Source organism: Heterocephalus glaber, unplaced genomic scaffold (assembly GCF_053883595.1).
Source record: "Heterocephalus glaber isolate CG9 unplaced genomic scaffold, H.glaber_assembly_v1.0 deba00001472, whole genome shotgun sequence".
NCBI lineage: Eukaryota > Metazoa > Chordata > Mammalia > Rodentia > Bathyergidae > Heterocephalus > Heterocephalus glaber.
The window spans coordinates 7,549,839-7,577,719 of record NW_028258315.1 but is presented as its reverse complement, the minus strand read 5'-3'; the positions used below and the strand labels follow the sequence as shown (position 1 = coordinate 7,577,719).

The 27,881-nt window shown below is 40.7% G+C and overlaps 2 protein-coding genes across 3 annotated transcripts in view; both read right to left on the bottom strand.

Annotated features, from left to right (window-relative positions):
• Window positions 1-1,068: 1,068 nt before the first annotated feature.
• On the bottom strand, window positions 1,069-15,504 carry Snrnp48 (small nuclear ribonucleoprotein U11/U12 subunit 48). Its single transcript, XM_021260682.2, has 9 exons — window positions 15,186-15,504; window positions 12,634-12,747; window positions 12,324-12,384; window positions 11,331-11,405; window positions 5,926-6,114; window positions 5,146-5,267; window positions 2,639-2,727; window positions 2,007-2,171; window positions 1,069-1,273 (listed from the first exon to the last, which is right to left on the bottom strand). Exons 1-9 carry the CDS (start codon window positions 15,339-15,341, stop codon window positions 1,225-1,227), a joined length of 1,020 nt encoding a protein of 339 aa, XP_021116341.1. The 5' UTR covers window positions 15,342-15,504; the 3' UTR covers window positions 1,069-1,224.
• A 3,224-nt stretch (window positions 15,505-18,728) lies between these two features.
• Dsp (desmoplakin) overlaps window positions 18,729-27,881 on the bottom strand; it is a 47,366-nt gene continuing 38,213 nt past the window's right edge. The window contains exons 22-24 of one of the 2 annotated variants that reach the window (XM_004847722.3): window positions 27,091-27,189; window positions 23,918-26,212; window positions 18,729-22,656 (exon numbers count right to left, since the gene is read on the bottom strand). In XM_004847722.3, the coding sequence (XP_004847779.2) occupies window positions 19,420-22,656; window positions 23,918-26,212; window positions 27,091-27,189 (5,631 nt within the window). In that variant the 3' untranslated portion in view covers window positions 18,729-19,419. The remainder of the gene's footprint in view (window positions 22,657-23,917; window positions 26,213-27,090; window positions 27,190-27,881) is intronic. The other variant, XM_004847724.3, reaches the window with a different exon arrangement.

Here is a 27,881-nt window from a genome sequence, read left to right as displayed (position 1 = left end):
GACTGGACCAATATACAAGAGAACTTACTATTCAGCAACAAGAAAGAATGGACTACTGATGCTCAACCGGACCAATCTCAAAAACCTACTAAGTGGAAAAAAGGCGGCGTGCCCTAGAGGATTCCATGTACATGAATTCTAGAAAAGATAAGTCAAATCAATGGTTAAAAAAAAACAGGATCTTTGGCTGCCTACAGGTAGGGAAGAAGAACTGATTGGGAAAAGGGGTTCAAGGGAAGGAACTTCTGGGGCAATGGAATAAGTCTGCATCTTGATCATAACAGTTACATAGCTATAAATTTGTCAAGACTCAAGGAAACATACATCCAAATGGGTGCTTTTTAATGTATGTACACAGTACAACAATAAAGTTGATTATGACGTAAAATGACAGTACTTTTAATTAACAAGTGAAGATGAATATTTTCTTATTTTGAAAAAATTAACGTATTATGAATAAAGCTTTGACTACCTTCCAAATCTGGTTTCCACCCCAATCTCTCTCATTTATATCCCTCCTCCATAAGTAAGCTTTGTTAGGAGTTTGGTATTGATTGTTCTGAACTTTTAAAAATAAATTCACACACATATGCAGCCACAGGAAATGTACAGTACCGTTTGGTACACAGATCTAACACCCTTACATAACTTACTATCATCACTTTGTATCATGTTTCTGAGCTCTACCTACGTTAACACAAACTGAGGTTATCTCTTTAAGTCCGAACAGGAATCTCTGCCATGACCACACCACGGCAGGGTCAGCCAGGCCACGCCCTTTCAGAAGCTACTTAGATTTTCTCCCTGTCACAGTTTACCAGTGGAGCAATAAAGAATAACTACCTCTGGGTGGGTACAGGGACTGCAGATGGCGTTCCAAGCAGACTTCAGCACCTTATCTCCAAGGTTTAATTGTAGAATGAGAATATATCCATGTATAATTCATATATTTTAATTATTAACTTTTTTAAAAGAATGATACATAAATTACCGTGGTGGGACAAAAATCAGTAATAAGAAACTGCATATCTATTATGTATAAGGAAAACAAAGTTGTACAGCATAAAGTAAATGTATGATTTGAAGCATAAGTATTTATTGAAAAATAATGAGCACTAAACACATCATATAAACACACTGCTGTGCAAAGCAATTATAATTAAAATATCAGAATATTGGATGTTAATGACACAAGCATAATGAATTACACATACGAACATTCACTTATGTTTTTTGCTTTCTTCTTTTATGACTGTGATGTCTTTCCCCATCCCTGCAACGAAAGGGGTATAAAAAAGGCTTATAAATTATGTGTTAATATCAACACTAATTTAACAGTAATGTACTTTCATCAGACATAAGTCATGATGGTTTAAATGTGCAATTAGAACTGAATGGTAATTCTGGAAGAGTAAATAAAAACATCAATTATGAAAATTAAGAAAAAACTGAAATGGTAGTGAGCAAAATGAAGTCATACTTTGAAGTCCAGCTTTAAAATGAACTTTGAATAAAATAAAATGATAGACCAAGAACCAAGAGAGACTATGTAAAGGTGCAAATTTCCAATGATGAATGTCATTATATTGTATACCTAAAATGTACCAATTATTAGAATGAATAATCGATAATGTAAAACAGGAAGAAAAGGTCCAAAGGGGTAGGGGTAGTGGGAGGCACAGGGGAAAGGAAAGAAGGGAAAGGAAAAAATGATGAGAAATGGAAAAAATGGAAATAAAGTCTTTGTAAATAGGGAAGGGTGGAGGATGTGAAGGGAGGGCTAGGAATGGGGAAAAAATAAGAACCAAGATGCATTATGTAAAGGTACAATTCCCAATGAGAAATGTAATTGTGTTGTATACCTACAATGTACCAATGAGAGAATTTAATACAGAAAAATAAATAAATAAATAAAATAAAATGACAGACAACCAGAGAATTCATTTCAAATTGAGTATTAAGTCATGGGTGGGGAAAGAGCTCAGTGCTAGATGACACAGACTCACCTCTCTTTTCTCCTTCTCGACTCAGAGTTTTTATCCTTATCTTTATTTCTTTTCCGTTTATGTGGGCTCCTGCTCCGATCCCTTCTATGGCGTGAACTGTCAGCATCCAGATAGCTCCCACCAGACTGCCGTGAATCCACTGAGGCTGAGCGCCTTTCTTCATTCCTGAGACGCAGAAAGGAAGTGAACCAGCTGGTCCTCCACTGGTCTCCACTACACAGACACAGCAGCCAGTGACAGAGCGTCCACACTGCCCACATCCCGATAGTCCCCAGAGCAGGCAGTCCAACAACCACTATTATGTTTTCTTTTTAAACTATTTCAGTAACATGATTGTTACCCCAACTGTCTGCTTCCAAGCCTGACGACATCATAGAATAACTCTAGTAAAATTCTGAGTACAGATGACAATAAACAATAATCCTCCTGAATTACAGGACGCTAAGGGTCTCAAAAGTGCTACAATTTGACAAATATAGGTAATATTAAAAAGGTACTCTTTTGGGGCAGGAACACAGTTCAGTGGCAGAGCACTTGTTCATCATGCCCAAGGCCCTGGGTCTGATCCCCAGTACTGCAAAAAATAAATTAAAACAAAGGCAACATCTTTACCAATAAAGACAACGACATACTTTTCAGCATTGCCCTCTGCCTTTTCCTGCTCTTCTTGCCAGTGGTTACTGAGTTCTTCCATGTGCACATTTATGACATCCCGAATCACCTTGGGAGAAATAAGCACCAAATTTCAGACATGAAAGTTTTTCAAAAAACTGAGAAAACCATTGCTAACAATCAACCAAGAATTTACTGAGAGTCAAGAAGTCAAGGGGCGAGGATTTAGCTCAGTGGCGCCACCACCTGCCTTGAAAGCACAAGGTCCTGACTTCGATCCCCAGTACCAAAAAGAGAAGCCAAGGTGCCAGACTAAGTAAAAAGGCCTCAGGACAAGGGTGATCTCAGAGATGCTGCAGTTTTGTCTGCTGCATTTTCCCTGCCTCAGAGAAATTTCCAGTAGCTCCGAAGTGAAAAGGAACAATGTCTGCACTCCTCACTGAGGCCCTAAGAGCCCTGCTACCTCCCATCCCCACAGCAGGGGCCTGCCGAGCCTCATGGGGCAGCTCTCCAGAAGTCCCGAGCCACAGCTGCCCTGGATCACTCGGGAGTCTCTAAAAGCTCCTGCTCCCACCTGGAAAAGCCTACCCCCACCTCCTCTCTCCCACGGTCTCCTGTGGCAAACCTAAGACCCCAGTCTGACTCGGCACAGCGGCATGAACCCCCCCACTGACAGTCAAACTCCAGCCCCAGCACTACCTGGGCATGGAACCCACCCGGCACAGGTCTGCCACACAGGCAAGGGCCAAGCCGAAGGCCCGCCCTACTTCTCCCTTTCCTTCAAACCCTACCTTCTCTATGAAGCGAACTCTAATTTACCTTCCAAAAAGAGCCACTCCCTCCTCCCACACACTTATTTCAGCTTTGTTCCAGCACTGTATTTTGGAGCATCTGTTCCACTTGACTCTGTGAGCTCCTTGAGGGTGGGGTCTGGGCTCCATTTCTCTGCATACCACACGGCACTGTGTTACGCTCAGTAGCTAAATAGAGTATGTATGTAATGATTTTTGCATACAGTGAGGAATAGATAAAATGTTTCAAAAGCCACGACCAGATATGATACATCATACAGGATTTGTAAACACTGGAGTATTCACTGATGATGGATATCTGGGATCTGCTTTCAAAGTTACCAAGTGCAGGGCAGGGGGAGGTAGGCAGTGAGTGGAGGTATAAACAGCACAAAATAGCTGTATGCTGGTAACTGCTGAAGTCAGGTAATGGGTATGGAAGGCTATGCCATCTACTGTAGTGTATCTTTAAATATTTCCATAATAAAAAGTAAACCATAAAATTATAACGAACACCAGTGGCAACATGACTATGAGGTTATGCGACCAGACAAAAACCAAATGCTGAACCACCAAGTACGTGAGGGACCGTAAGAATCACCACGGTCACACAACATGGTCCCAGACTTCTAACGGGAGAGCTAATACAAGAAGAGCGTAAAATGCTGCACTGAGCTGTGCAGGGCACAGCATTTGGGATGGCTCAGTCAAGCAGCACACTTCATGCAAACAACAGCTCTTAAACTCAGCAAAGTCAAAATGGCAAAAAATACCGAAAGACTTTTAGAGCTAATAAATGAATTCAGCAATGCAACAGAGCATAAAATTAACATCATTAGCTTTACTGTCTACCAATAATATACTAGCAGAGAAAGAAATCAGGAAAAAAATTCTGTAAAGAAGTTGTACAATGTTAAAAAAATGCTTGCATTCAAGAAAGTAGTACTGTATCATGATAAGAGCATGCATTTCGGTTTCAGTCAGGTCTTAGCTTGAGGGTTTTTTTGGTACCAGGGATCAAACTCAGGTCCTTAGGCTTGCAGTGGAACCACTGAGCTAAATACCCGGCCAGCCTGAGTTTTGATTGTGCCATTTATCATTGGCTGTGTGACTTGGTCAGGGTCAGCTTTTTAGATTTTTTTTTCATTTTATAGTCATATAAACTTCACAGGGTTATTATGAGAACTTATTGAAATAATGCATGAGAACATGGAAATTTCCCAGTAAATATTAGCTGTTACGTTTTTGAGGCAGAAATCCTAATGTGCTTTTGTGTACTTTACTAACCATTCGGGCTTAAGAAGTCTCTGGTTATAAATTATCCATCAGTCTCTTGGTATTGATTTTCAGGTGTCATTTGATGTGTAGAGCTGATTGTTTTTTGATACATGAGAAATTTCTGTGCTGTCATAAAAAAAAAATCTAAAAAGCTCAACCTGACCAAGTCACACAACCAATGATAAACAGCACAATAAAAACTCAAGCTTTCTTGAACACAGGTATTTTTTATGATTGTGTAACTTCTTTATATAAGGTTTTTGTACACTGAAGCCCTTTGTCTGGTAGAGGGCGGGTCTGAAAAAGATGGGACAAACAACAATCAGGAACAGCCATCTTGAGGACACGTCCTTGGACACCTTCAAAGGGACCGAGGAAATCCACAGAACAGACTCAGAAAACCATCTACGGGAAATTTTTGTTCTCAACAAAGTTCTACGTGCTTATGTAAAACTTACCTCAGTATATGATTTCTTGGTTATATGAACATTCTTAGCTCTATAGGACTGGCGTCTTCTTTTATAATCTCTAACTTCTGCCAGAATTTCAAGGTAAGACTTTGGACTTTTCCGACTATTATCTAGTGAAAGAGTAAAATAAAATTATTATAGCTTAAGAGTTTTTAAATTCTTTAGAATTAACAGGTAGTCTAGCATGGTGGTGCACGCCTGTAAGCTTAGCTCTTGGGAGGCTAAGGCAGGAGGATCACTGTGAGTTCAAGGCCAGTCTGAGCTATATAGTGAGACCGTGTCTCCAAACCCACAGGTAGAAACACCACAACCGTCCTATACTACAACATGTTTCAAGGTGGTATACCAGAACTTTCTAGAAACTCTTCCATCTGGGCTGTTTTATATCAGGTTTTTTTCCTCTAGCCATTAGTTGAACATAAGAAAGTTTAGGTCCCTAGATAAAAATAACAGCACACTTGGGCCAGGGATTTAGTTCAGTGGTACCTCGCCTGTCTTGCAAGTGCAAAGTCCTGATTTTGATCCCCGGTACCGGAAAAAAATGAATAAATAAATAACATCACAATTGTAAATAACCATTTTACAGAAGAAAGACGCTTAATATAAGTCATAGTAAAACTTCATGCACTGAATATCTCAATATATATGTCAATATCAGATGATACAAGCCATCTTGTCCCCATTCAAAATGGCATGATAATAAATCATCTTTACACTCACAAAACAGAATGACAGTAAGAAATGTGAAGTATGATATTTATCTCAAACCTTGATTGACTTTGGCAGCCAAGTCTACAAAGAGATCACTGTCGTTTTCAATGATTTGAGAATCAGAGCGCTTTTTCTTTGTTTCCTCAACAACAAAATCATAAAGGGCAAGACGATCTGCTTGGGTCAGATCACAAACAAACCGTTTGTGATTCAGAGGAACTTCAACAGGCAATGAAGAATACACTCCTAAAGTAAAAGAAAAGAAAAAAAAATCACAAGAATAAACAATACACAAAGCATTATAGGCTTAAAATCTACAACTTTAAACATGTGCTGCCCTAATGCAGTACTAACACAGTGTTTCACACACATAGTAATCCAGAAATAAACAAAATATCCATACATGTAATGTGATAAACAGCAAACAAGGACTATGCCGAAGCTATTATCCACAGAAAGGCTGTATCTTGGATGTTCATTATTCTTTCCAATAATGCTTAGACAAACCCTAGGAAGGGAGGCAATAATATCACAAAAAGCAATTTGCACATAAGAAAATCTTTTTCTCGGTGGGAAGGTGTTGAGACAGGGTCTTGATAATATAGACCAGGCCTGGGCCGGGGATTTAGCTCAGTGGTTTCGCCACCTGTGCAAGCACAAGGACTCGAGTTCGATCCCCAGTACCCAAAAAAAAATATATAGACCAGGCTGGCTTTGAACTCGCAAACCTCCTGCCTCAGCCTCCTGAGTGATAGAATTATAAACATGCATCACCACACCTGACAAGAAAAGCTTTTTTCTTTCCTTCCTTCCTTCCTTCCGTGTGTGTGTGTGTGTGTGTGTGTGTGTTGAGGTCTTGCTATGCTGCCAAGATTGACTCCTGAGCTCAAAGGATCCTCTTGCTTCAGCCTTCCGCTTAGCTCGAACTAGAGGTACGTACTGTCACACCCGGCTAAAAAAACTTTGGGTAGCAATTTTTTAAAGACTACCTATATTACAAACCTAGATATTACTTTCTGTGTATATACTTCTGCCATAAAAGCTGGAAAAAGTTTTTTCTACATAATATACATTGTAGTCCCTTCGAAGATAAATTATGGGAATATGAAAAATGGGTAAAAAATGACTTGCTTGAACTATCAAGTTAGGTGTTCAGTATTTGAAAAAAATTCCACTTGTGCAATGACTTACAGTTGGGGTCAAAAAAACAATTAAGTAGTAGAAATCCCAAACTTCCTCAGACAGATTAAACTGAACTCATTTTAATTTCCTAAGGAAAAAACGGAGTGGCTTAACCAAATTAATTAAGAACAGGTTACAGCAGTGCCCCCTGATAGTTACAGAACTTTTTAAAGTCTGCTCATTAATGAAAAAAAGTAAATACAATACCTTGATATGATGTATTAAAACACCGAAGAAAATTTTTGTTTTGAGATTCAAATGTTCTCAAAGAAATAAAGTGATTGTGACTGGAAATAAAGCAATTTAAAGCAATTCTTTCTAAACTTCATTATTCACTAACGCAAATAAAGAACATGAACTACTAAAGGAATCCTTCTAATGTTTGCTAGTATATCCTAAAGTAATTACTCAGTTCAAGGAACAGTGTAAAATCCGTAGCTCTTCCAGATACTTAAAGTCTTACTATGTTAACTTCTCAGGTAAGAGGGAAAAGAATTCAAATAAAAACATATTATGAACTAAGCATTTTAACGAGTGAGAGAGAGAGAAAGAGAGAAAGAGAGAGAAAGAGAGAACTTTATATTTCTCCATAAAGTAAGAGGAGAGCTACACTGAATCTAAGGTTGTGGCTATGGATAATGACACATGGTCATTTTTACTAGTCAAAAGGTTTAATTAGTTGGGAAGAAGAGTTCCCTTTCAAGTTAATCAATTTTATTCTAATGCTGGTAGGCACTAAGACAGGCCTTTTGATGAAACCAGGTGTCAAAACATTAAATTTTATAATATAAAATTAGCTTTGATACGCCTAATTAGTTTGAATACAGGCTATAAAAATTTGGGAGAAAAATACAAAGATTAGAAAACACTGCTATATTACAAACAAGCTCCTCATGAACATTTGTCTGTTAATCTTTAAACAATGAAATATAATTTCCCCAAAATATTTTGGAGTTTTCTTTATCTTAAGTTGGTGTTATTGTAAAGAATGATGTTTAGACTACTTAAAATTCAACAAAATTTCAAATCAAGACTATAATGTTGTGACAGCTAGTAAGATAGAAGTTGAGAAGTTCGAGTAATACTTTTAAAAGGATATCATTTGCAAAAAGGATACTGCATATCTTTAAATAAGGAGTACATTCAGGTTCCTAATTCCTCTTTATACTCACCCCAATTACTGAAAAAGAAAAAGTACAGGAAAAGTTAAGCAAAAAACTGCATTCAAGTCTTTCAGAACATAAGATAATTCTGACAGAAAAAAGAATAAATACACTTAAATAAGCTACATTTACATAAAATGTAAATTTTCAAAATCCAAGTTTCTTCATGATATATGTGCCGCATTTGTTATAATTCTGTGTCCCTCTTGATTGCAGCTTTTAAAAAAATTGTGGTAAAATAGAAATAACATAAAACTCACCCTCTGAGTCATTTTAAGCATATGGTTCAGAGGCACTACGTACATTCATGTTGCTATGCAACCTTCACCTCCATCTTCAGTGTCTCATCACCCCAAAAGGAAGCAAGCCCTAATCGACTTTTTTATTAACTAATTCTCACACCCCTTTTTTAGTCACTTTTGCCATCAAAGGATACCTTAAATATGACCTACAATATTAAATATTGGTAAAAGGCGCCGTCTCAAAGTTACAAATTCACACAGCAACAATCCCTAACATTAGAGATAAAGAGATTAAGGTCCAGAGAAGTAAAATGAGTTTCTCCAAGTCTCACCAGTGGTGAGAAGAGATCTGGTCTACAGCCATCCTATCCTCTCTTATTTTCAGTCTACTGAATTTTTAAATCATGGCCACGTTTTAAACACACTTCATTAAATTTAGGAATAGCCACCTGATTATTTAATATTGGAGGAAAATGATAAACCAGTAAACATAAAATTGTTTATTACTGAAATTGGTGTCTTGGTGTAAAATTAACTAATTAAATATATCTAAAAGTAAGTACGTAGATCTAATGGCTGTTCAAGTTTGTACAAAGGTTAACAGGTTAAGAATTCTATGCACTGAGGTTAGGCCTAAAACTAATGAAGTGAAAACACACATAACCTCATCAAAAAATTTACATTTTCCTGTATATTCAGCAAAATATTAATTAGATGGAGAAATGCAAAGTTTTTCACATTAGTCCTCCTCCCTTCAAAGTAGTAACTTTTTTACTCAAAGTAAATTAAAAGATATTTTAAAAGATTCTCATCCCAATGCCAAAGGTCTAAAATTATCTGACATAAGTGGATCACAAAAATAATCTGTTGGGAAATTACAGAACTGTATATAGGACATAAAAACATTTTTTTAAAAGGGTTATAGTTATTCTGGTAATAACAATGGAATCTTAATTTAAGGGAGTATAAGAGTCCAAAATCAAAGTTCTAGGACCAGGGAGTAAGCTCAGTGGTGTTGCTGCCTGGCCCACAAGCGCAAGGTCCTGAGTTCGATCCACAATACGAAAAAAAAAAAAGAAAACAAGGGCCAGGGATTTAGCTCAGTGGTTTCGCCGCCTGCTGCGCAAGCGCAAGGACCCAAGTTTGATCCCCAGTACCAAAAAAAAAAAACAAAAACAAAATCAAAGCTCTTCTTCACTATCTACTGAAAAAACTATTCAAAGTAATTATTTTCCTTTACAATGAACTAAATTCAATATCTAAATTTACCTTATTAATCAGGTATATAAATTTATGACCCTACAACATTTCCTAAGTCATTCAAATATATAAAACTCTCACATTTCACTGTTTTAATATTGTTTTCTGTACATTTATTTTCAACAATCACTGTAGCTAGGGCTAGTTTAGCATTTATCATCTCTGTTCCTCTAAACAATCCTATAAGAAAATTTGTATTACAGATAGAAAAATTCAAAGAAGTCGTCATTTATACAAGGCTAAGTAGCTAGCTTATTTCTTTAGAACAGGCTTTTCAAAATGAATGAACAATGAACACTGACAGGAATATGTACCGATGTCTGTAATATTCTTCTGCTTAATCATGATAGAAAAATAATGAATACATTTTACCGGTATCCAGAATCCCAGTGTATGAATTTCACAAAATGCAGCGTTTTTAACCCAAATTAAAACAACTCAGTCCAGACTTTATGCGAAGTTCAGAATCTGGTTCTGGATCAGCGTTGCTATTATTATCCAGCAGAGATGAGTTATACCCCTTTTGTGAGCCTGTTTCTTCACCATATAATAAGAAGAAAATACCTTTCTCACCTACCACAAGTTTGTTGTGAAAGAGAAATGAAATACATAAAAGAGCTCTGAAAAAAGAAACCTTTTCAAAAATAAAAGGACTGAAGACTTTGAGAATAAACACACCAGAACTTCATCTTATCTCAATCAGTGTCTTCCCTCTCTGTAAAATGCAGGCACTGGGTTAGACGATCAGCTCCATGGATGTGGCTAACCAGCTAAGAGTGGAGCTGGAATTAAGCTGACAGGCACAAAAGTGGGAGCTTCAAGACAGATCCAAGAAAGAAGTTTCTGGCTGCTGAAGGAAAGCAAGGTAACCGAAACAGGGCAAGAGGAAGATGGAGGCCTTCTGAAGCCTCACAAAGATCAGGGAAATCAAGACCAGATTCTGGCTTAGAATTATGTTTGGTGAAGATCCTGAACTTCAGAAAGGCAGGAAACCAACCATGACTACAGCCTCATGAGCATCAGGATATAAAGGTAACTAGTGTCCAGAGAAAGCCACCCACAAAAGGTTCGAGATGCCAACTCAGAAACCCTTGTAAGAGGAACCAGTCATGCTCTGGCTGAATGTCAAATCCAGGTCCGGAAATCCAAACTCTTCTGTTAACTATTCACTTCTGTCTGACAGATTAAGTTTTCTTTCAATGTCCTAAAAGTTTATGCTTCTGTTTTTAGCCTAGTATCTGTTGAAGTCCGGGTCATAAACTCTTGAACCTAGCTCTAAAACTGGACATGAAGAAATTCACAGAGCCTCTAAGACGAGATGGAACACATTACGCTGGGGCTTGCTTCCTGAGGAGGGATCCTCAGAACTCATCAGCAATCTTACTTCCTAGGTAATTCCAAAGCGTGCACCACTAATTAACAGTGACTGAGGGAGGCTGGTGAACACATAACGAAGGTGAAAAAAGCAAATTAGCCCAGTGTTAAACGTAAAGCTTAACCTTTCCCATGTAACTCTTTTCACAAAGTTTTTCATGAAGAAAAAATTTAGTAACATGTCCTTGGGGGAGAAAAAGAATTTTATTCATTAATTAGCTCAAACTCTGATGGCACTTACTTTGATTGTAACAATCACCATCTTTTCCAACTGTGGTTCTAGCTTGATTAATGATATGGAATTGTGACTCCTTATCTGCAAAAACAAAACAAAACAAAACAAAAAAACCTCAAATATATTATGAATCAACAGTGTCCACTAGTTTCCAATCCGAGGTCTCCAGACACACTGACAAATCTTCCAGAATCACCAATGCCTACATAATGTAAATAAAGAATTCTTTTACATCTACCTAGAGCCCAAGAAGTGATAAGACTTCAAGCACTTCAGAAAACACTATACTCAGGGCTGGGGGTTGAGCTCAATAGTCTATTGTTTTCCTAGCGTGCCAGAGAACTTGGGTTTAATCCCAAGTACAAAAAAAAAAAAACAAAAATCCAAAAAGAAAAAGCAAACAAAACACCACACTATAATCAGGTATGCAGGAACAGCAGCTACAAACTTTACTAATATCTAACATTTCTTCTAGTTCAGCTAAGTGTCCGGCACTATTCTATGTATATTACAAACATAATTAATCCTCACAATACATTATTATCATGATCCCCATTTTTTAAAAAAATGTAGACAATAAAAAGGGTAATTACCTTGTGAAAGTCACAAGGTCAAAACCAGTAACTAAATCCGGGCATTGTGCTTTTAAAACCCGAGATTTTGACCTCTAGCCACACTGCGAATATCTGGAACAATTTCCATGCTCACTCTCATTTTCAGTGTATGCTGGGTGCTCAGATTCTGTTACAATCAAGGAGGAAGGCATCTACTTCACAGGGTTTTCATTGCCTATTATATAAGCTTGGTCTTTAAATTTCAGATTACACGAACTAGTTTCACAGTACTTTAATGTAGGATTCTACATTCTCTGAAGGCGCTAAATATCTTTCCTAATCATAAGCATGTTTATAAAATCCATTCTTTTGATAATTCAAAAATGAAAACCTAACACCCATACTAAAATACTTTTAAATTATAATCTAACAACGTAATACTTACTCAAAGTAATTGAAGGTACCTTGGCATTCTCATAGAAAAAATCAGGATTATATATTTCATCCTAAACAAGTAAAAAAAAAACATTGTTCTTCAGGATCAGATAACTATTTTAAGAGTTGATATAAACTAACAATAAATTAGTATCTTTAAGTATTTCTCACAATAATTTGTGAAATTAGGCAAGTAACATCCTACCCTACAAATAAGGGTTATTGTTTTGTATCAGAAAACCTCACAATACACCTTTGAAATATTGTGAATTAATGCATGAATTACATGACATATATGTAATATAGTAAATATATGCTACCTCTTCTTCTTTAGTATAGCCCATTTTCCTCAATCTGCAGGATTCCATGTGCTTTAATAAAGATGATTTGGGCATGTGATGATTAGAATCATAAGGACATATCACAACTTCACCCTATAAAAAACAGAAGCAAAGAAAACGGTACACAATAGTTTACAAATAATTTTACCATTAAATGTTTACTATCTGAGTAAGCCAAATACTATCTGCTGCTTCCTCTTTTGCAGGTCTCTCTCAACTCCCATACAAGTGTGTTTGTGTTTAAAACAAAACAAACCTCCCTTAAACTCCGTCCCAGTTTTTGCACTCTCTCCACCTTGCCAAAGCCTAACTCTTTGAAAGATGTGATTACACTCAAGTCTCAAGGACCTCATTCAAGGCCACTGTCACTTCACTGATACCCACCAGTTTGTCACTTGCACCAAAGAATATGTCACAATCCTTACAATACTGAACTCACAAGTCACCTATCCATTTCCTCCACCCTGACACACCTTCCACGTCCTTTCTACAGCGTTGGCTCTTTTCCCTTGGTCTCTGGTACTCGGTTCCCCCCTTCTGTACTTGTCCTCCTTCATATGCTGATGTTTTCTGTGAGTCAAACTAGCAATGAATTCAATACTAACAAAAAGTAAATTCATCATATTTGGGGTCTTCTAACCCCTAAATTTGTTCCTTCTGTGTCTTCCTATTTGGCTGAAAGGTTCCCCCCACTCAAACAAACTGCCTCTTCTCCCTCATCACCTCATCCAATAAATCACCTGGTCCTGTCAAATTAACTCCTAAATCTATCTGATCTCCTCCACATACACAGTCTATCCTCATCATCTTATCGCTTCTGAATTCCAACAGCCATCTCCTCAGCATTCTCTCTCTGTTCCGGTCTTGCCCACACCGCTGCTAGGTGGAAACCCCAGCTCTGCCACTTACAGGCTGTATGAAACTGGGCAGGGTACTTAACTGCGCTTTGCCTCAGTTTCTTCATCTATAAAATGGAAATAGCTCACAAAGCCATCACAAAGACTAAGTAAACCATATATGACTTCATATACATAAAGCAATGTGAATAAGGCCCAGAACATAGGAAGTGTTCAATAAGTATAAGCAGATATTATTTTTATTAAAAGGCAAGTATGATTTTGATATGCCTTGGCTTAAACTATTTCTGTGCCTCCCCATTGCCCTTATTAAAAAAAAATCGAGACTGTCAAATCTGGAGAAAAAGGCATCACCAAGAAATCAGCTCTACGAGGACAGAAACAGCCACTGTGGTTCACTAAACTTTAGTGTCACAACAACAAAGAAAATGGAGATTCATTAACTACCTGGATTGCCATCTATTCTAGGAATTATGTCACTAACCAGGATTTCTAACTAGTCACTCTCTTGAATATCAGATACAAGAGTTGCAAAAGTTAGATGTATTCACACAGCTTACTGTCAAAATTTGGGAATTTTAAAAAATAAATTTTATTTTATCCCATTCCACCCCCCCATAACCCCTCCCCTCCCTATGTACAAAAGCTTTGTTTAAAATTTGGAAATTTTACAAGGATCTTTAGAAAAGCAGCACAGCCATTAAGCACACACTCTTAGGAGCCAGAAAGCCTGGGTTCAAATCCTACCTGCCATTTAGTTATTGTGTGTTCATACACAAGTTACCACCTCTGTTGTTTGTTTCCTCCTCTATAAAATGTTGCCAACAGTACTCACCTCATAGGATTATTGTATTAAGTGAGGTAATGTACAGTAAACGGCATACACAAAGTGCCAGTTAAGTGTTAATACAAAGAATCCAGTTCTCCTGCAATACTCTACCGAGTAAACAACTGTATGAAAGCTGTCAAGCCTCACTGAATGGCTAAAAATACCCCTCTACATGAACAATGAAGTCTTTTGTTTTTTAATTTCCACTGTGGTTTTAACACAATAAATAGTGAACGAAATTTATTTTAAACGCCTCTGTGGAAACCAGACATGCGACTTAAAACCAGGAGAGATTATTACAGTGTAGTACACTCTAAGGAAACATACGCAATTATCCCACAACGGGGCACGCCTCTCCATCCTACCCCACCAAAAGCAAAGACAAAACGAAAATCCCTCCAATACACTTGTTTATATATTTTTTAATAATTCTACGGTTCAACTGAGTGCTGCTAGTTACCGTTTCTTAGTGGCATCTTTAATAATTCCAGAATCTATGCTGCCGCAGCCATAAGTGTCCAATTTTAGGATAGAAAGAGGTGCACTGGTGAACTCCCAGCTCTCAGGATCCGACATCTGGCGTGATGGCGGAATTCTTACGACACATGACAAAGCAAACCGCCCACCCTCTAAGCGCAGCACTTGACGCCCATTGGCTTATATTTTAAATAAAGACCTTCTTCACCCACATCTCCCTATTTTCCTGACACCCCAAGTTAGTGTCACACGGTGGGGCGTCCTGGCGGCCGCGAGATCCCCGGCACTCCAGGCCACCCCGGTTCCGGGCGCCCGGCGCGGATCTCCCAGCCGCCCGACCACAGGCCTGGAAGGTCCGCAACCCTCACCTTGGCCGCCTCCTCCTCCCCAGGGTCCAGTTGATCCAGACTCCAGCCCAGGGACGCCGTCACCTCCCCCAGCGTCCGGTAGCAGCCCTCCACGAACTCGCTCAGCTCCTCCTGCAGCCGCCGCCGCTCCTCCACCGGAGGTGGCTCGTCCTCCATAGCTGCTGCCTAGCCGCTGGCAGGAAGGGGAGGGACGCTGGGCTCGCGAGGGCCTCTGGGAGGTGTGGGCGGGGCCTCATCGTCACGTGACTGGATCAGCCTATAGGGAAGGACCCCGGCGAGGGCGGACGCTGTCATTTTCGAAGGCGTTTTCCAGTGTCTTCGGAACCTCGCTTCCTAGCAGCTGCTCCTGCGTGCTTTTGCCCCTGTCTTCCCTGAATGGGATTCTCCTCCCCGTCGACATTTTTGTAAATTATTTATATCGATAGAAAACTTTAGATAGTTCAAGGAACGTTCGTATCGCTGTCCTCCAGCTCATTAATTAACGTTTTGCCACATCTGATTTCTCTAAGTCTCCTCTCCCCAAAGATAAATTTTTTTTTGCTGAATTCTTTGCAAATAAGTTGCAGATTCTTTGCCCCAAAATATATCTTCAGAACATTTTCCTATGTAACTGTAACGCATGATCAAACGTAAGAAAATTCCATTAAATCTAATATATGGTTCCAATTCTCCCATTCATCCCCCAATCCTTTTATCACAGTTTTATTATTTTTAACCCATAAAATAAACGGTTGTCTCTTTTAATCTAGAACAGTCTCACCTACTCTCGACAGTTACTGAATTTTGCGATGCGCTTAAACCAGTTGTCTTGTAGAATATCCTTCATTCTGCATTACATCCCTCCACCACTACAATTAGTTTAAACAATTTTGCAAGAATACTACGTAACAGATGTGTACCTTTTATTACATGCTAAAGAGAAATATATCTTATTCTCCTTGTAAAGCTAAATTTGATCACCTGGTAAGGTTGGTGGCTAAAGTGCTCATTGTAATGATATATTTTCCTCTTAGTAATTGGTGGTCTGTGGGCATACCTTGACATACCTTGAAACCGTAAGAATATTATGATCCCCAACTACCTCATATATCCTTTACTGAATCATTTATTACAAGTTATAAATGTGATTCCCTTACAGTATGATGCTTGCTACATTTATTAGCTGGCATTCTTTCCACATATTTTATTATTTCACCGTGGAATCAAGGAGTTCAAAATTTAAGGTTTTTAAGTGTACATGCTGCATTCTCATCATTACTCTTGTTGAAACTCAACTTGTGTTCAATTTGGCCAGTAGCAGCCTCATGAAGCCACCCCTGGGTGTCTCTGATGTATACCCGTTCGTCTTTCACTGATTTGCTTTGCCCGTGCTTATGTTGTTCTAGTTCCCTCTCAAGACCTGGAATAGCTCTTTTAAGTTTTTCCAAATAGTTTTCACTCCCAGGATCTACTCTCTTTTATATTGTTATTGTCAGATCAAATCTGTGCTTCCCTTTGCATTTTGTTTACCCATGACTGACGGGTGGAGGACATTATTGTGAACAATTATTTCCAAAGGCAAGCAGCATAGTTCTGGCCTTTGAAAAACATTGTAGATAGGCAGCACCATGAAACACAGGAATGGCCAGCACCTGAGGGGCAAGGAATGAGTTCCACAGTAATTTGTTTGTACACTTCCCTCGGTATCTTTGATTTTTGTTGGCATTTCCATAGTTAGTCATGTCATCTGGAAAATGTGAAACCAATTTTTGGATACTCCTGATAACTCTGGTTGAAAGCTACCTGTATTCTTTTCTTGAGTGGTTGCACCATGTATGTGAAACAAAACTCAGCTCAGGTCAGGCATGTCCTCTCTCCAGGACACAGCCCCATCTTGTCTCAGAGCTGAGGGACAACTTGGACAGGAGCTTAGAGGGGGCAGGAAAAATGTGTACCCCTCTCTAGTTCCTGTTTTAACCTGGGGACTGCTGTACATGGGTGCTATTGATCTTTTTAATCATCACTTTCCTGGAGAGGTGTCTAAACCTGTTTTAGGTTAGACCCTTGTTCTAGACTGACTTGGATCCCTCCAAAGTTCCTGTGCTGAAATCCTAACCCACAATGTGAATGCATTTGGAGATGGACCTTTAAGGTCAATGCTAAACAAGGTCATGAAGGAGGGGCCCTAACCTGATAAAACAGATGTCTTTACCAGAGACCAGAACTGTCCCTCTCCTCTCCACTTAGGCAGAGAAAAAGCCATGTGAGCACACATTAAAGAGGTGGCCACACACAGACCCGGAGGAGAGGTCTCACCAGAAGTCAGCCCTACCAACACCTTGACCTTGAACTTCCAGCCTCCACAACTGTTGAGAAAATTTGTGTCTTTACGCCACAGTCTGGAGTCTTGCTATGGCACCTGAGGTGACTAAGACAGTTTCCCAACTCTAGCCTAGGAATTCTCATACCCCACTCCCACTTCCCACCTACAGCATGTTTTTCTTCTTCCTTCTAGATTACACAGGCTAGGGCCTGGGGATGTACCTCAGTGGTGCTATGCCTCCCAGGCAAGCACGAGGTCCTGAGTTCAATCCCCGGTTGTGAAGAAAAAAAAAAATTACTCGGGTTATTTTTGTACAGTGCTATTTCTAGCAGGGAATCCATGGCTTATGGTACACATAACTCAATGACTTAATGAATAAAATTAATTTTGAGTCCTAAAAACTGGGAGATGGAGCAAAAGGGAGAAAAGAGGTGACATAAGAAATGTGTGTCGTGAGGAAAGTGGCCTATCCAAGTCCCCAATAACTTTGGTACCTGATGCTGATAGTTCTAATTCTATGTCTACCATTTCGCTTGTCTTCTAATTTTCTACCTGTACTCTAAGGTTTAGTTCTGTTAATACATACTGTTATCCCACTGGTTGCTTTATGTCTTCTATCCCCACCCAGACTGCAAATTCCTTGCAGTCAGAAAGCTGGTAAATTCTACTCACTCTTGCAATACCTAGCCCAATACCTTTCCTAAATGGTATTCCATAATCATACTGATTTAATGACTGAATTTCAGTCGCTTCCTTTTGAGCCAAAGGAACCAGCTTATATTTCATTGTCCTTCAACACAGAGCTAAGAGCCCTTCAAGGATCATGTTCATAGATCCAAGAACAACTCTTTCCTCTTAGGGGGCAAAAAAGCACTACCTACTTTGAGGATATCAAAAAAAGAAAAATCTTAACCACCTGATGATTTTTCAGGGTTATGACAGTGACCTTTGCCAATGTTTTCTGCTACACGCCAGAATTGGCCAGAACAGAGTTTTGACCTCTGGAATAGCTATTTCCATGGGTGTCTAAGAACTCTGCCTTGTGTGCAACAGGTGAAGTGTTGAAAGCACTACCTTCAGAAGACCACCTTTAATGAGAATTATAAGCCATAATAGTATTTTAATGGCTTTTTTTGGCATTGAAATATTTAGAAACAAATAGTTTTAGACATATGATAAAGAAAAAGCTGCTACGATGTGCACTTGCATGTATAAACATATTAAATCAAAACACAAATATGTCCAAAGTCTAAAAATTTATTGCCAGAACAGCAAATTTCATAAAGACACCTTTTTAAAGTACATAGAAAATGACAAGCAAAATAAACAGAAAACTTTGACCAAAGAAAAGCAAAGATTACTGCTATCATGCACATATAGTCAAATTAATACCAGACCAAACAACTGCATTAAAGAATATATGGGTTATACAATCCATGCTTTTTCACCTAAAGGAAACACATTCCAAAATACTTGGGTTTAGGGCAGGGTTTTTTGGCAGGTGTATGGATAATTTTCTCCTAATGCAGAAAACAGAAATATTTAGATGAAAAACAGAATGATGACTGAAATATCAGATTGCTTTAATTTTTATCTCCAGGATAGACATCTCCAAGATAGAAATCTGTCTTATAGGCCCCCCAAAAACTCAAAAAAAACTAAACACAGAAGACAAAAAACAAATTCTAAATTCAATATTTGCTATCCTTACAAGTGATCACCTCTTCGTTTAACTACATCAAAGAGGACTGCATTAGTTAAGATAAGCTAAAAAGATAAAAAGCCAGAAAACCTTTACTATTCTATTCCTACCACGGCTATGTGTTAAGCACAGAAAGTTCTATTCACTATACCGCAAGCACCAAGTTTTCCTTTTAAACTAGAAACTCATATAAATGAATCCAAGGTATAGCAACCATTTGCCGCTGACTACTAGTGGCCAATTGAGCTACTGCTAAATGAGTAGGAGTATGAGTAGGAAGAATTTCCCGTGGCATCGAAGCTTCCTCTCCGGGACCCACTGCGGGAACCAGAGCGGGAACCGGAGCGGGAGCCGGAGCGGGAGCCAGAGCGGGAGCCTGGAGCCGAAGACATGTTGTAAGGGCTAGGTAAGCCCTTGGAGGACACCGAGGCAGCTTCCAGGAGGCGTAGCCCAGTGATATCCTCCACCATGGAGCGATTCATGGCATCCTTGTAGGATATCTTTAATTTGGTCTTGGGGCAGGTCAGGATTTTGGCATAGCTGCTGGTGTCTTGCAGCCTCTGTGCTGCTCGGCCATCGATGAAGCCTTTTCTGATGGCTTCTTCAGTGCTTATCCTCCCGTGCACTTCTGGGTCAACGAGACCACCAGTGAGGAACTGGAACTCCAGGAAGCGCTGGCCTGCCTCATACGGGAGCCACTTTTCTTTCACCGCTTCTGCTGCTGACATCTTCTTCTTGCCTTTCACGCCTTCAAAGCCAATGAAGGCTTTCTGAGCAGGCTTCAGCCTGGTAGCCATGTCTGAATCAATCAGACCCTGGGCCATCGCATCCTGAAGCGAAAGCTTCTGCCCAGTGGTAGGGTGGATGATGCCGCCCGTGCAGGCCTGAGCCTCCAGAAGCCTCTGCCCGGTGATGCTATCAACAATGCCCCGATCTATAGCTTCTGAGACGGAGATTTTCTCCAGGTTTTCAGTGTCAAAGATGGCTGCAATAGGGCTCGATTCTTCCAGGGGGTCAGACAGAGAACTGCTCCTGATGGTTAGATTCCTGACGCTGGAGATAGTGGAAATCTTACTTACTGATTCGTGTCGGGAGCTGCTAAAAACATCATCGCTGACACCACTGCCCATGCTGATGCTACTACCGACACCGTTTTTCAAGGAGATCATGTCAGCAAACTGGGTGAGGCTAAGGCTGCCAGATCGGTACTGATCAAAGAACTTCTTGTCGACCAGGCCCTTATCGATGGCATCCTGGATGTCATACTGACTGCCTGTCTTCCTGTCTACCAGGACCACGCGGGTGGAGCCATCTGACCCTGTGATAGTTATTTCTTCCCACTCGCATTCCTGCTCACATAGTTCTTTGAAGGTTTCATAATCGATGAGGCCCTTCTTGTAGGCCTCCTGAACAGACATCTCCTTATTGGTTTCCGGGTCAACTATGACCACTCTACGTTTCCTGAGGGTGTTCTTCTGTGATGTCTGCACCTGCTTCTTCTTTTCTTTTAGGGGCAGAAGACAGAGCCCTGTTTCCTCATCCTTAATGCATCTTTCTTTCAGTTGCAGATAGGTAAGATTTTCTTCAGTGTTGGGATCAAAAAATCCTTTGGTGTCATCACTTGGATCTGTGAGAATCTCACTGAGCTCCTCATTAAAATAGCCTCTCTTGTATGCTATGTTGACTGGTAAGCGATGGCTCTCCTTGGGATCGATGATCCCACCTGTGGCGATCTGTGCTTCCAATAAGCGAATGCCATGGCCCTTTTCAATGAGCTCCTTGTTCATAGCTTGGAACAAAGAGATGATGTTTCCAGTTTCAGGATCATTATAACCCGTGACGGCGCGTTCAGCAGACAGGAGTTTCTCTTTGAACTCAATGCCCACCAAGCCTCTTTTGTAAGCTTCTTCCACGGGTAATCTCAAGTTGCTCACGGGATCCACTATAAAGCCAGTGGCTGCTTGGGCTTCTAGCAATTCCAGGGCAGTACCAGGTCTAACTAAGCCAATTTTCATGGCTTCATAAATGCCAAGCTTCTGTTTTGTGGTCTCATTGTATATGCCTGCTATGCAGCTCGAACCCTGGAGGAAGTCCTTAATTCTCTCGCCAACCTCGTCGTAAGAAATCTGACCTGATTCCAGTTCGTTTACAGTGGATGGTCTCAATATGCCAGAATCCACTAGTTCCGTGACGGTCACTGGCTGTCGGATTCCCTGGAAGGACATGCTTCTCTTCTGGACCGACAGCAAGAGCAGTCCAGTGTGGGGCTCCATCCTGCACCATTCCCTCAGCTGCACATAACTGACCTTCTTTTTGGTGAATGGATCCACAAAGTTCTTCTGACTGTCTCGGGGATCATTCAGGGATCGGTACAAATCTCTGTCGATCAGCCCACGGGCCAAGGCAACATCCTTTGGCAAAAAGACACTGTTCACGGGGTCTACTATACCCCCTGAGGCAAGCTGGGCTTCTAGCAGGCGCATTCCAGTTTCTCTATCAATCAAATTCTTCTTGATGGCTTCTGAGACAGATACTGTCTTGCCTGAAAATGGGTCATCAAAACCAGTGATGGCTTTTTCTGCCATGTAGATCTGCTGGCGGTCATCGAAGTCAATGAGGTCCCGAGCTATGGCATTGTCCACGGTCAGCTTCTCGTTCCGGTGGGGGTCAATGACCCCACCCGTAGCCGCCTGGGCCTCCAGAAGCATGACTGTGGATTCTGGAGAGATGAGTTTCTTTCTCTTGGCCTCTACCAAAGAGTATTTTTCCTTAGGAGACGCAGATGCTCCTGCGATTGCTCCTGCACCCCGAAGGAAAGGCTGGATTTCAGAAGCAACCTCTTCCACCGACTTCTTCCCCTTCAGCAGTTTGTCCAGGGTCGTCTTGTCAATCAGCTGGCACTCGTAGAGCTGCATTGCCGTCACCTTCTTCCTCAGCCCGTCAAACACCAGCTTGGAGGAGTCAACAGTCCATTCATACTCGGTCTGCGTCTCCCGATGAGACCCGTAGGGGCGCTGTTTGAGTTTGTCGAACTCCCTCTGAAGCCGGGAGCGCTCCGTTTCCAGCTGGGACTGGGTCTCCCGGCTGGAGTCTTCCAGCTTTTGCCGGCATCTCTCTTCAATCCTCTTGATCTCGGCCTGGAGTCTTTCAATCTCACTTCGGAGGGTGTTTTTCTCTCGCTCGCTCTTTTCTCGGTCTGACTCTATCTTCCTCATGGCCTCCTCCTTGCGGGAATACTGTGTCTTCCACTGATTCAGGTCGTTCTGGATCTGCTGCTTCTCACTCTCCAGCCGCTGCTTCACCCTCCCTTCTGCCTCCAGGGTGGCTTTCAGGCGGTTCAGCTCCTCCTCCAGCCTCTGCAGCCGGACCTTTTCCTGCTCCAGAACCCTGATCTTCACCAGAAGGCTCTCTCTCTCCTGCACCACCTGAGTGCACTGACTCTTTGACTCGTGGATCCTATTAGATGCCTGGAATTGCAGAAGAAAAAGATGGGGAAAAATGTTTGGATCAGAGCATATGACTATCATAATTTAACCTCCTTTCCTATATCTTTTTTTTTTTAAAAAAAACTTGTTTTTCCTTTCTGTATTTTCCCTGGACATCCTGATAGCTTGGTATTGGTTCAAATCCATGGAAAAAATTCTGTAAATATGTGTCACCACTTCAATAAATGGCATCGTACTTACTTTTTTCCATAGAAGAAACTACAAGTTGTAGACCTGTCTTACTCTTAGCAACCATTATAGTTTGAAAAAAATTGGGGAGTTTTGCTCAAGGTTATTATCCTGCTATATCTACATCTCACCTGTTACAGCTATACTAATACTTAATAAAACAATACAAATATATGGATATATGCATACACCCCACCCAGCCCCACACAAATATTGGTCACATGTATTAGAAGTTAAAAGAAGTTATTATCAAACTAGGGTTAAAAGAAAGCTCAAACGAAGAAAAAGATTAGCAGCATGGTCAAAAGGAAAGAATAATGCAGGCAGAAAAATCAAGTGAGCAAGAAAGAAAAGGTGAGCTTAAAATCACATAGATAAATGCTTTAATATGATTTTTGTTGAGGAAAATCTGAATTAAAAATGCACATCCTATTATGTACATGTATCAATTCCCCACAAGGAATGTAAACATTATATACTAAAATTAGTACAAACATGTACTAAATAAATGAGTTGTTCTCATTAATAAAATATACATCCCAAGGGCTGGGGATTTAGCTCAGTGGTTCTGTCGCCTGCCTCGCAAGCGCAAGGTCCCAAGTTCAATCCCCAGTACCGGAAAAAATATATATGTATACATCCCAGCAAACTAAGAATGAGCTTCTATTTTATTTATTTCAAATTTCATTTACTTATTTAATTTTCTGCTGCTAGGGATTGAACCTAGGACTTTGTGCATGCTAAACACGTGCTCTACCATTGAGCCACACCCTCAGCCAAAAGATAGTGTCTATAAAGGACAGTGGAACATTCAGAGAAGTGAGCTCAGATGTTATACACATGCAGAGCTAAACACAGGCCCCCTACACTGGCATTTGATTCAGTAATAGGACAGGAGGGCAAATAGCACTGCAATTATTTTAAAGCAGTTATCTGGATTACGACAGTGGTGGTTGGGCAGTCTTGTAAGTAGCAAGAGAACAGTTCAGAGTAGATGAAAATGCAGTGAATTATCGGAGAAACAGTGAAGCTGGGATCAAATATTTGTGAATACCTCTAAAGCCTGCTTTTGGAATTTCTCAATTTCCTGTCTCAAATTTTCCCTCTCTCTCTGTAAGTCATTAATCAGGCCCTGCAGTTCCAGGGTTCGGTTGTTGCTGATCTGCAGTTGATTCCTCAGTTCGCAGATGGCTGCGTTTTTATCATTATCCTCCTCACTCCGGCCCCTCCGCAGGTCGTCGTATTCCAGCCTCAGGTTCCGCAGCTCTTCCTCCAGCATCAGGTGCTCCTTGGTCAGGTTCTCCGTGAGAGACTGCAGCCTCTCAATTTCTATTTTGCTTTCGTTGAGGCTTCTGCTTTTATCTTCTATGGCCTTCTGGAAATGCTCATTCCTCAAGTGAGCCTGTTTGACATTTTCTTGCTCCTGGAGAAGCTGCCGCCTCAGGGCTTCGACCTCCGAGGACAGCCTCCTCAGGTCCTCCTGGGTCCTCTGCTTATCCCGCAGGTGGCCGTCCAGCACCTCCCTCTGCTGCCGGAGGTCATCCTCGCTCTTCTTCTTCACAATGGACACCTGCTCCAGCTGCTGGGTCAGGCTGGTGATTTTGATGGCCTGGTCTTTCAAAGACCTCCTCATGCCTTCCAGCTCCTCCTCCAGCTTCTTCCTCTTGGAAGAGTCTTCGCAGGCCGTCCTCTTCAGCCGACTCAGCTCCTCTTCCACTTTCTGCTTCTGCAACTGCAGCTCCTTTAGGGAGCTCTGGAACCGTGCGATGTCCTGATCCTTCACATTCCTCTCCTGGGAAACCCTTTCATAGTCAATCCTCAGGCGCGTCAGTTCTTGCTCCTGACCCTTCAGTTTGCTTATGGTCTCAGTCACGCTGCTGTTGGCTTTCTGCAGGTCATACTGGACCCTTTCCAGTCTCGCATTTTCACCTTCCAGGCATTTCCGTGCACTTGATTCTTTTTCTACCAGTTGCTTTAACCTTTCTAACTCCCTGTTTTTATCCTGGATGGTCTTGGCAGCATCGTCAAGGGACTGCTTGTAGCGCATGCTCTCTTCTGTACGCATCTGGGTGACCTGCCTCAGCTCGATCTCCAACTGCTGTTTCCTCTGCGACATCTCCGAGCCGGTGGCCTTTTGCTGCTGGATGTTTTCCTCCACCCTCTTGAGATTCTCGGTGGTCTGTGCTAGAGTGTTCTTCAGCCTCTTGATCTCTTCACACAAGCTCCTGTTTTCCCTGGTGAGATTGTCAATCTGAGCTCGGTAGCCACTCGTGTCCTCTTCCTTCTGCATCGTGAGCTGGTGGATGGTGGTCTTGGTGATGTTGATCTCCGTCTCGAACTGGTTTCTTAAGCTAATGATCTCCTCATCGTAACTGTTTCTTACCTTACTCAGTTCATTTTCATACTCCCAGCGCCGCTTGGCCTCCTCCTGAAACTCAGCCTTGAGTCTTTCAATCTCCTTATTTTTGTCCTGAATGGTCTTCGCAGCCTCCTCCAGGGAGTGTTTGTGTCTCGCATTGTCCTCCGAGCGCTGCTGGATAACCTGCTTCAGTTCAATCTCCAGATGTTGCTTCTTTTGCATGATCTCAGAGCCGCAGGCTTTTTGCTGAAGGGCATTTTCCTCAGCCCGCCTTCGCTGCTCAGTGGCCTGCAAGATGCTGTCATTGAGCCTGACAATCTCATCTTTCAGATCTCGGTTCTCCCTTGAAAGTCTATCAAGCTGGTTTCTAAGATTTTTGGAATCATCCTCTTTCTGCATGGATATCTCCTTGATGGTGGTCTTCGTAATGTTAATCTCTGTTTCATACTTGTTCCTTAAATTACTCATCTCCTCATTATAGTGGTTCCTTACCTTTGCCAGCTCATTTTCATATTCTCTCTTCCGGGCGCCCTCCTCCTGCAGCAGAACCTTCAGCCTCTCTATCTCGTACTCCTTCTCCTTGACAGCTTTCTCAGATTCTAGTTTCTGCCAACCCAGGCTCTCCTTCTCAGACTGCCTGGCTTTCTGCAGTTGATCATAGTCACTCTTCTGCTGGTCAAATCTGTCTTCCACAGACTTTCTTCTTCTCTTTTCATCTTCGATCTCATAAGTCAACCTGGTGATCTTCTCATTGAGCTCTTTGATTTGGGCATAGCACTTGTCTAGATTTTGCTTGGCAGACTTTCCATCCAGCTCCGCTTGTCTCTTCAGCTCCTCCAGGCTCGAGAGCTTCGCTTTGAACTGAGAACATTCCGCCTGGTATTTCTGCAGGTTCTGATCCAGGAATTTGTTCTTATTGCAGTTTTCTGAGTTGGCATCTCGGGCCAGTCTGAGCTCCTCCTCCAAAACTTCAATCTTGGTGTTTTTCAGCTGTGGACATGAAATCAGAAATTATGTTAAAAGAATAGCACCTTGCACCATGAAAAACAACAGTACTTTCCTCTCCCAGAGTGATGCATATTTTTCTTTTTCTTCGTACACCCACAAACACATATCCACACCTATGCACATGTGCGCACACACACACGCGCGCGCGCGCACGCGCGCGCACAGTGAAATGAAAAACTACTAGACACAAATTCAAGAAATCTGAATTCTCATCGTAATTCTTCCACCAGCTGCTTGTATGATCTTACTGAATGATCACTTTACATCTCAGCTTCCTCATATACAAAATGAAGTAACTTCTTTCAAGATCAAAAGCTTATGATTTCATACGTGACCATCCTTTTATTTCAAGGTAAAAAGTTTCCATATAAAATCAATTCCAGCATTAGAAAGGAATAGTAAATAATCACCTGACATGAAAGATTCAAATCCAGCTAGTCCAGGATGTGCTTATTCAAAATTTTTTCCTGGTCTTCTTCTCTCTTTTTGGTACCAGGAATTGAACTCAGGGCCTCACGCTTGCCAGGCAGGTGCTGCACCACTGAGCTACATCCCCAGCCCACTTATCCAAAATTTTACATAAAGGAGTAAAGGAAATTCCTTAACCAAACACTAAATGAAATTACAGTTTTTGGCAAAGTAAAGTGGCTGCAATTTTGCAAATACTTCTTAGGTCCAGTTAGAGCAGTATACTAGAGCACAAAACTAATTCCAGACTTACAAACAAACTATATAATATTAAATATTTACAGGAAATGCAGTTTTATCAGTGAGTTTCCAAATCTATGTCATAATGAGGCTGTAATAAGGTTCTGTTCTATTTTCTTTGACACTCCAAGGAAATGAAGTAAATAAATTACCTTCAGATCTTCCAAACTCTTCAGCATCTCACTTAAGAATCTATAATAGTCTCCAGACCTTGTAAGCAGTTCTATGTACCGAGCGTGCATATCTGCAGCCTTTGAGAAAAGAAAATAATAATTTCTTTTTAATATATTTTAAAACTCTTGCAGTGTATAAAGATTACATTCATTGTGGGGAATTGGTAACGTACATAACACATTCCCAGCCTTTTTTCCCCCTTCCCTCCACCCCCCTGAAAATAATTTCAAAAATATTTCATTTTGTTTTCTAAAACAATAAAATAGTGACATTATAATTTAAAGAGTAAATTCCCTTTCTTTCATATTTGTTGGTTCCAAATTCTAGAAGTATACCAAATCAAAGGGACAAAAACATCTGTATTCCATTCTTACCACCCCAGTTTTTTTCCCTAAACCATCTGACTATTGATATTCTTTGAAATCTTTTGGGAAAAGCTGTCTTTTAGAAATCGACTATTTAACTTTCACTTTTCAGAAGTCTCCCTCACCAAACCCAGAAATTGAAGTCCAATTTCTGTAAAGACTCCAGTTTATAAATGAAACACTAAGAATTCTAGTGATCGTTTCCAAAAACATGATATGTTTTGAGGCTCACACTGGAAAGTGTATTATCTGCTATTGATCTTTTTTTGTTTGTTTCGGCGATCGAACTCGGAACCTTGTGCTTGCAAGGCAGGCAGCGGAACTACTGAGCTAATTCCCCAGCCCCACTGATCTTTTTTGAATGGATACCCTAAAATAGGGATGAATTCAGGGATGGTAGGGAC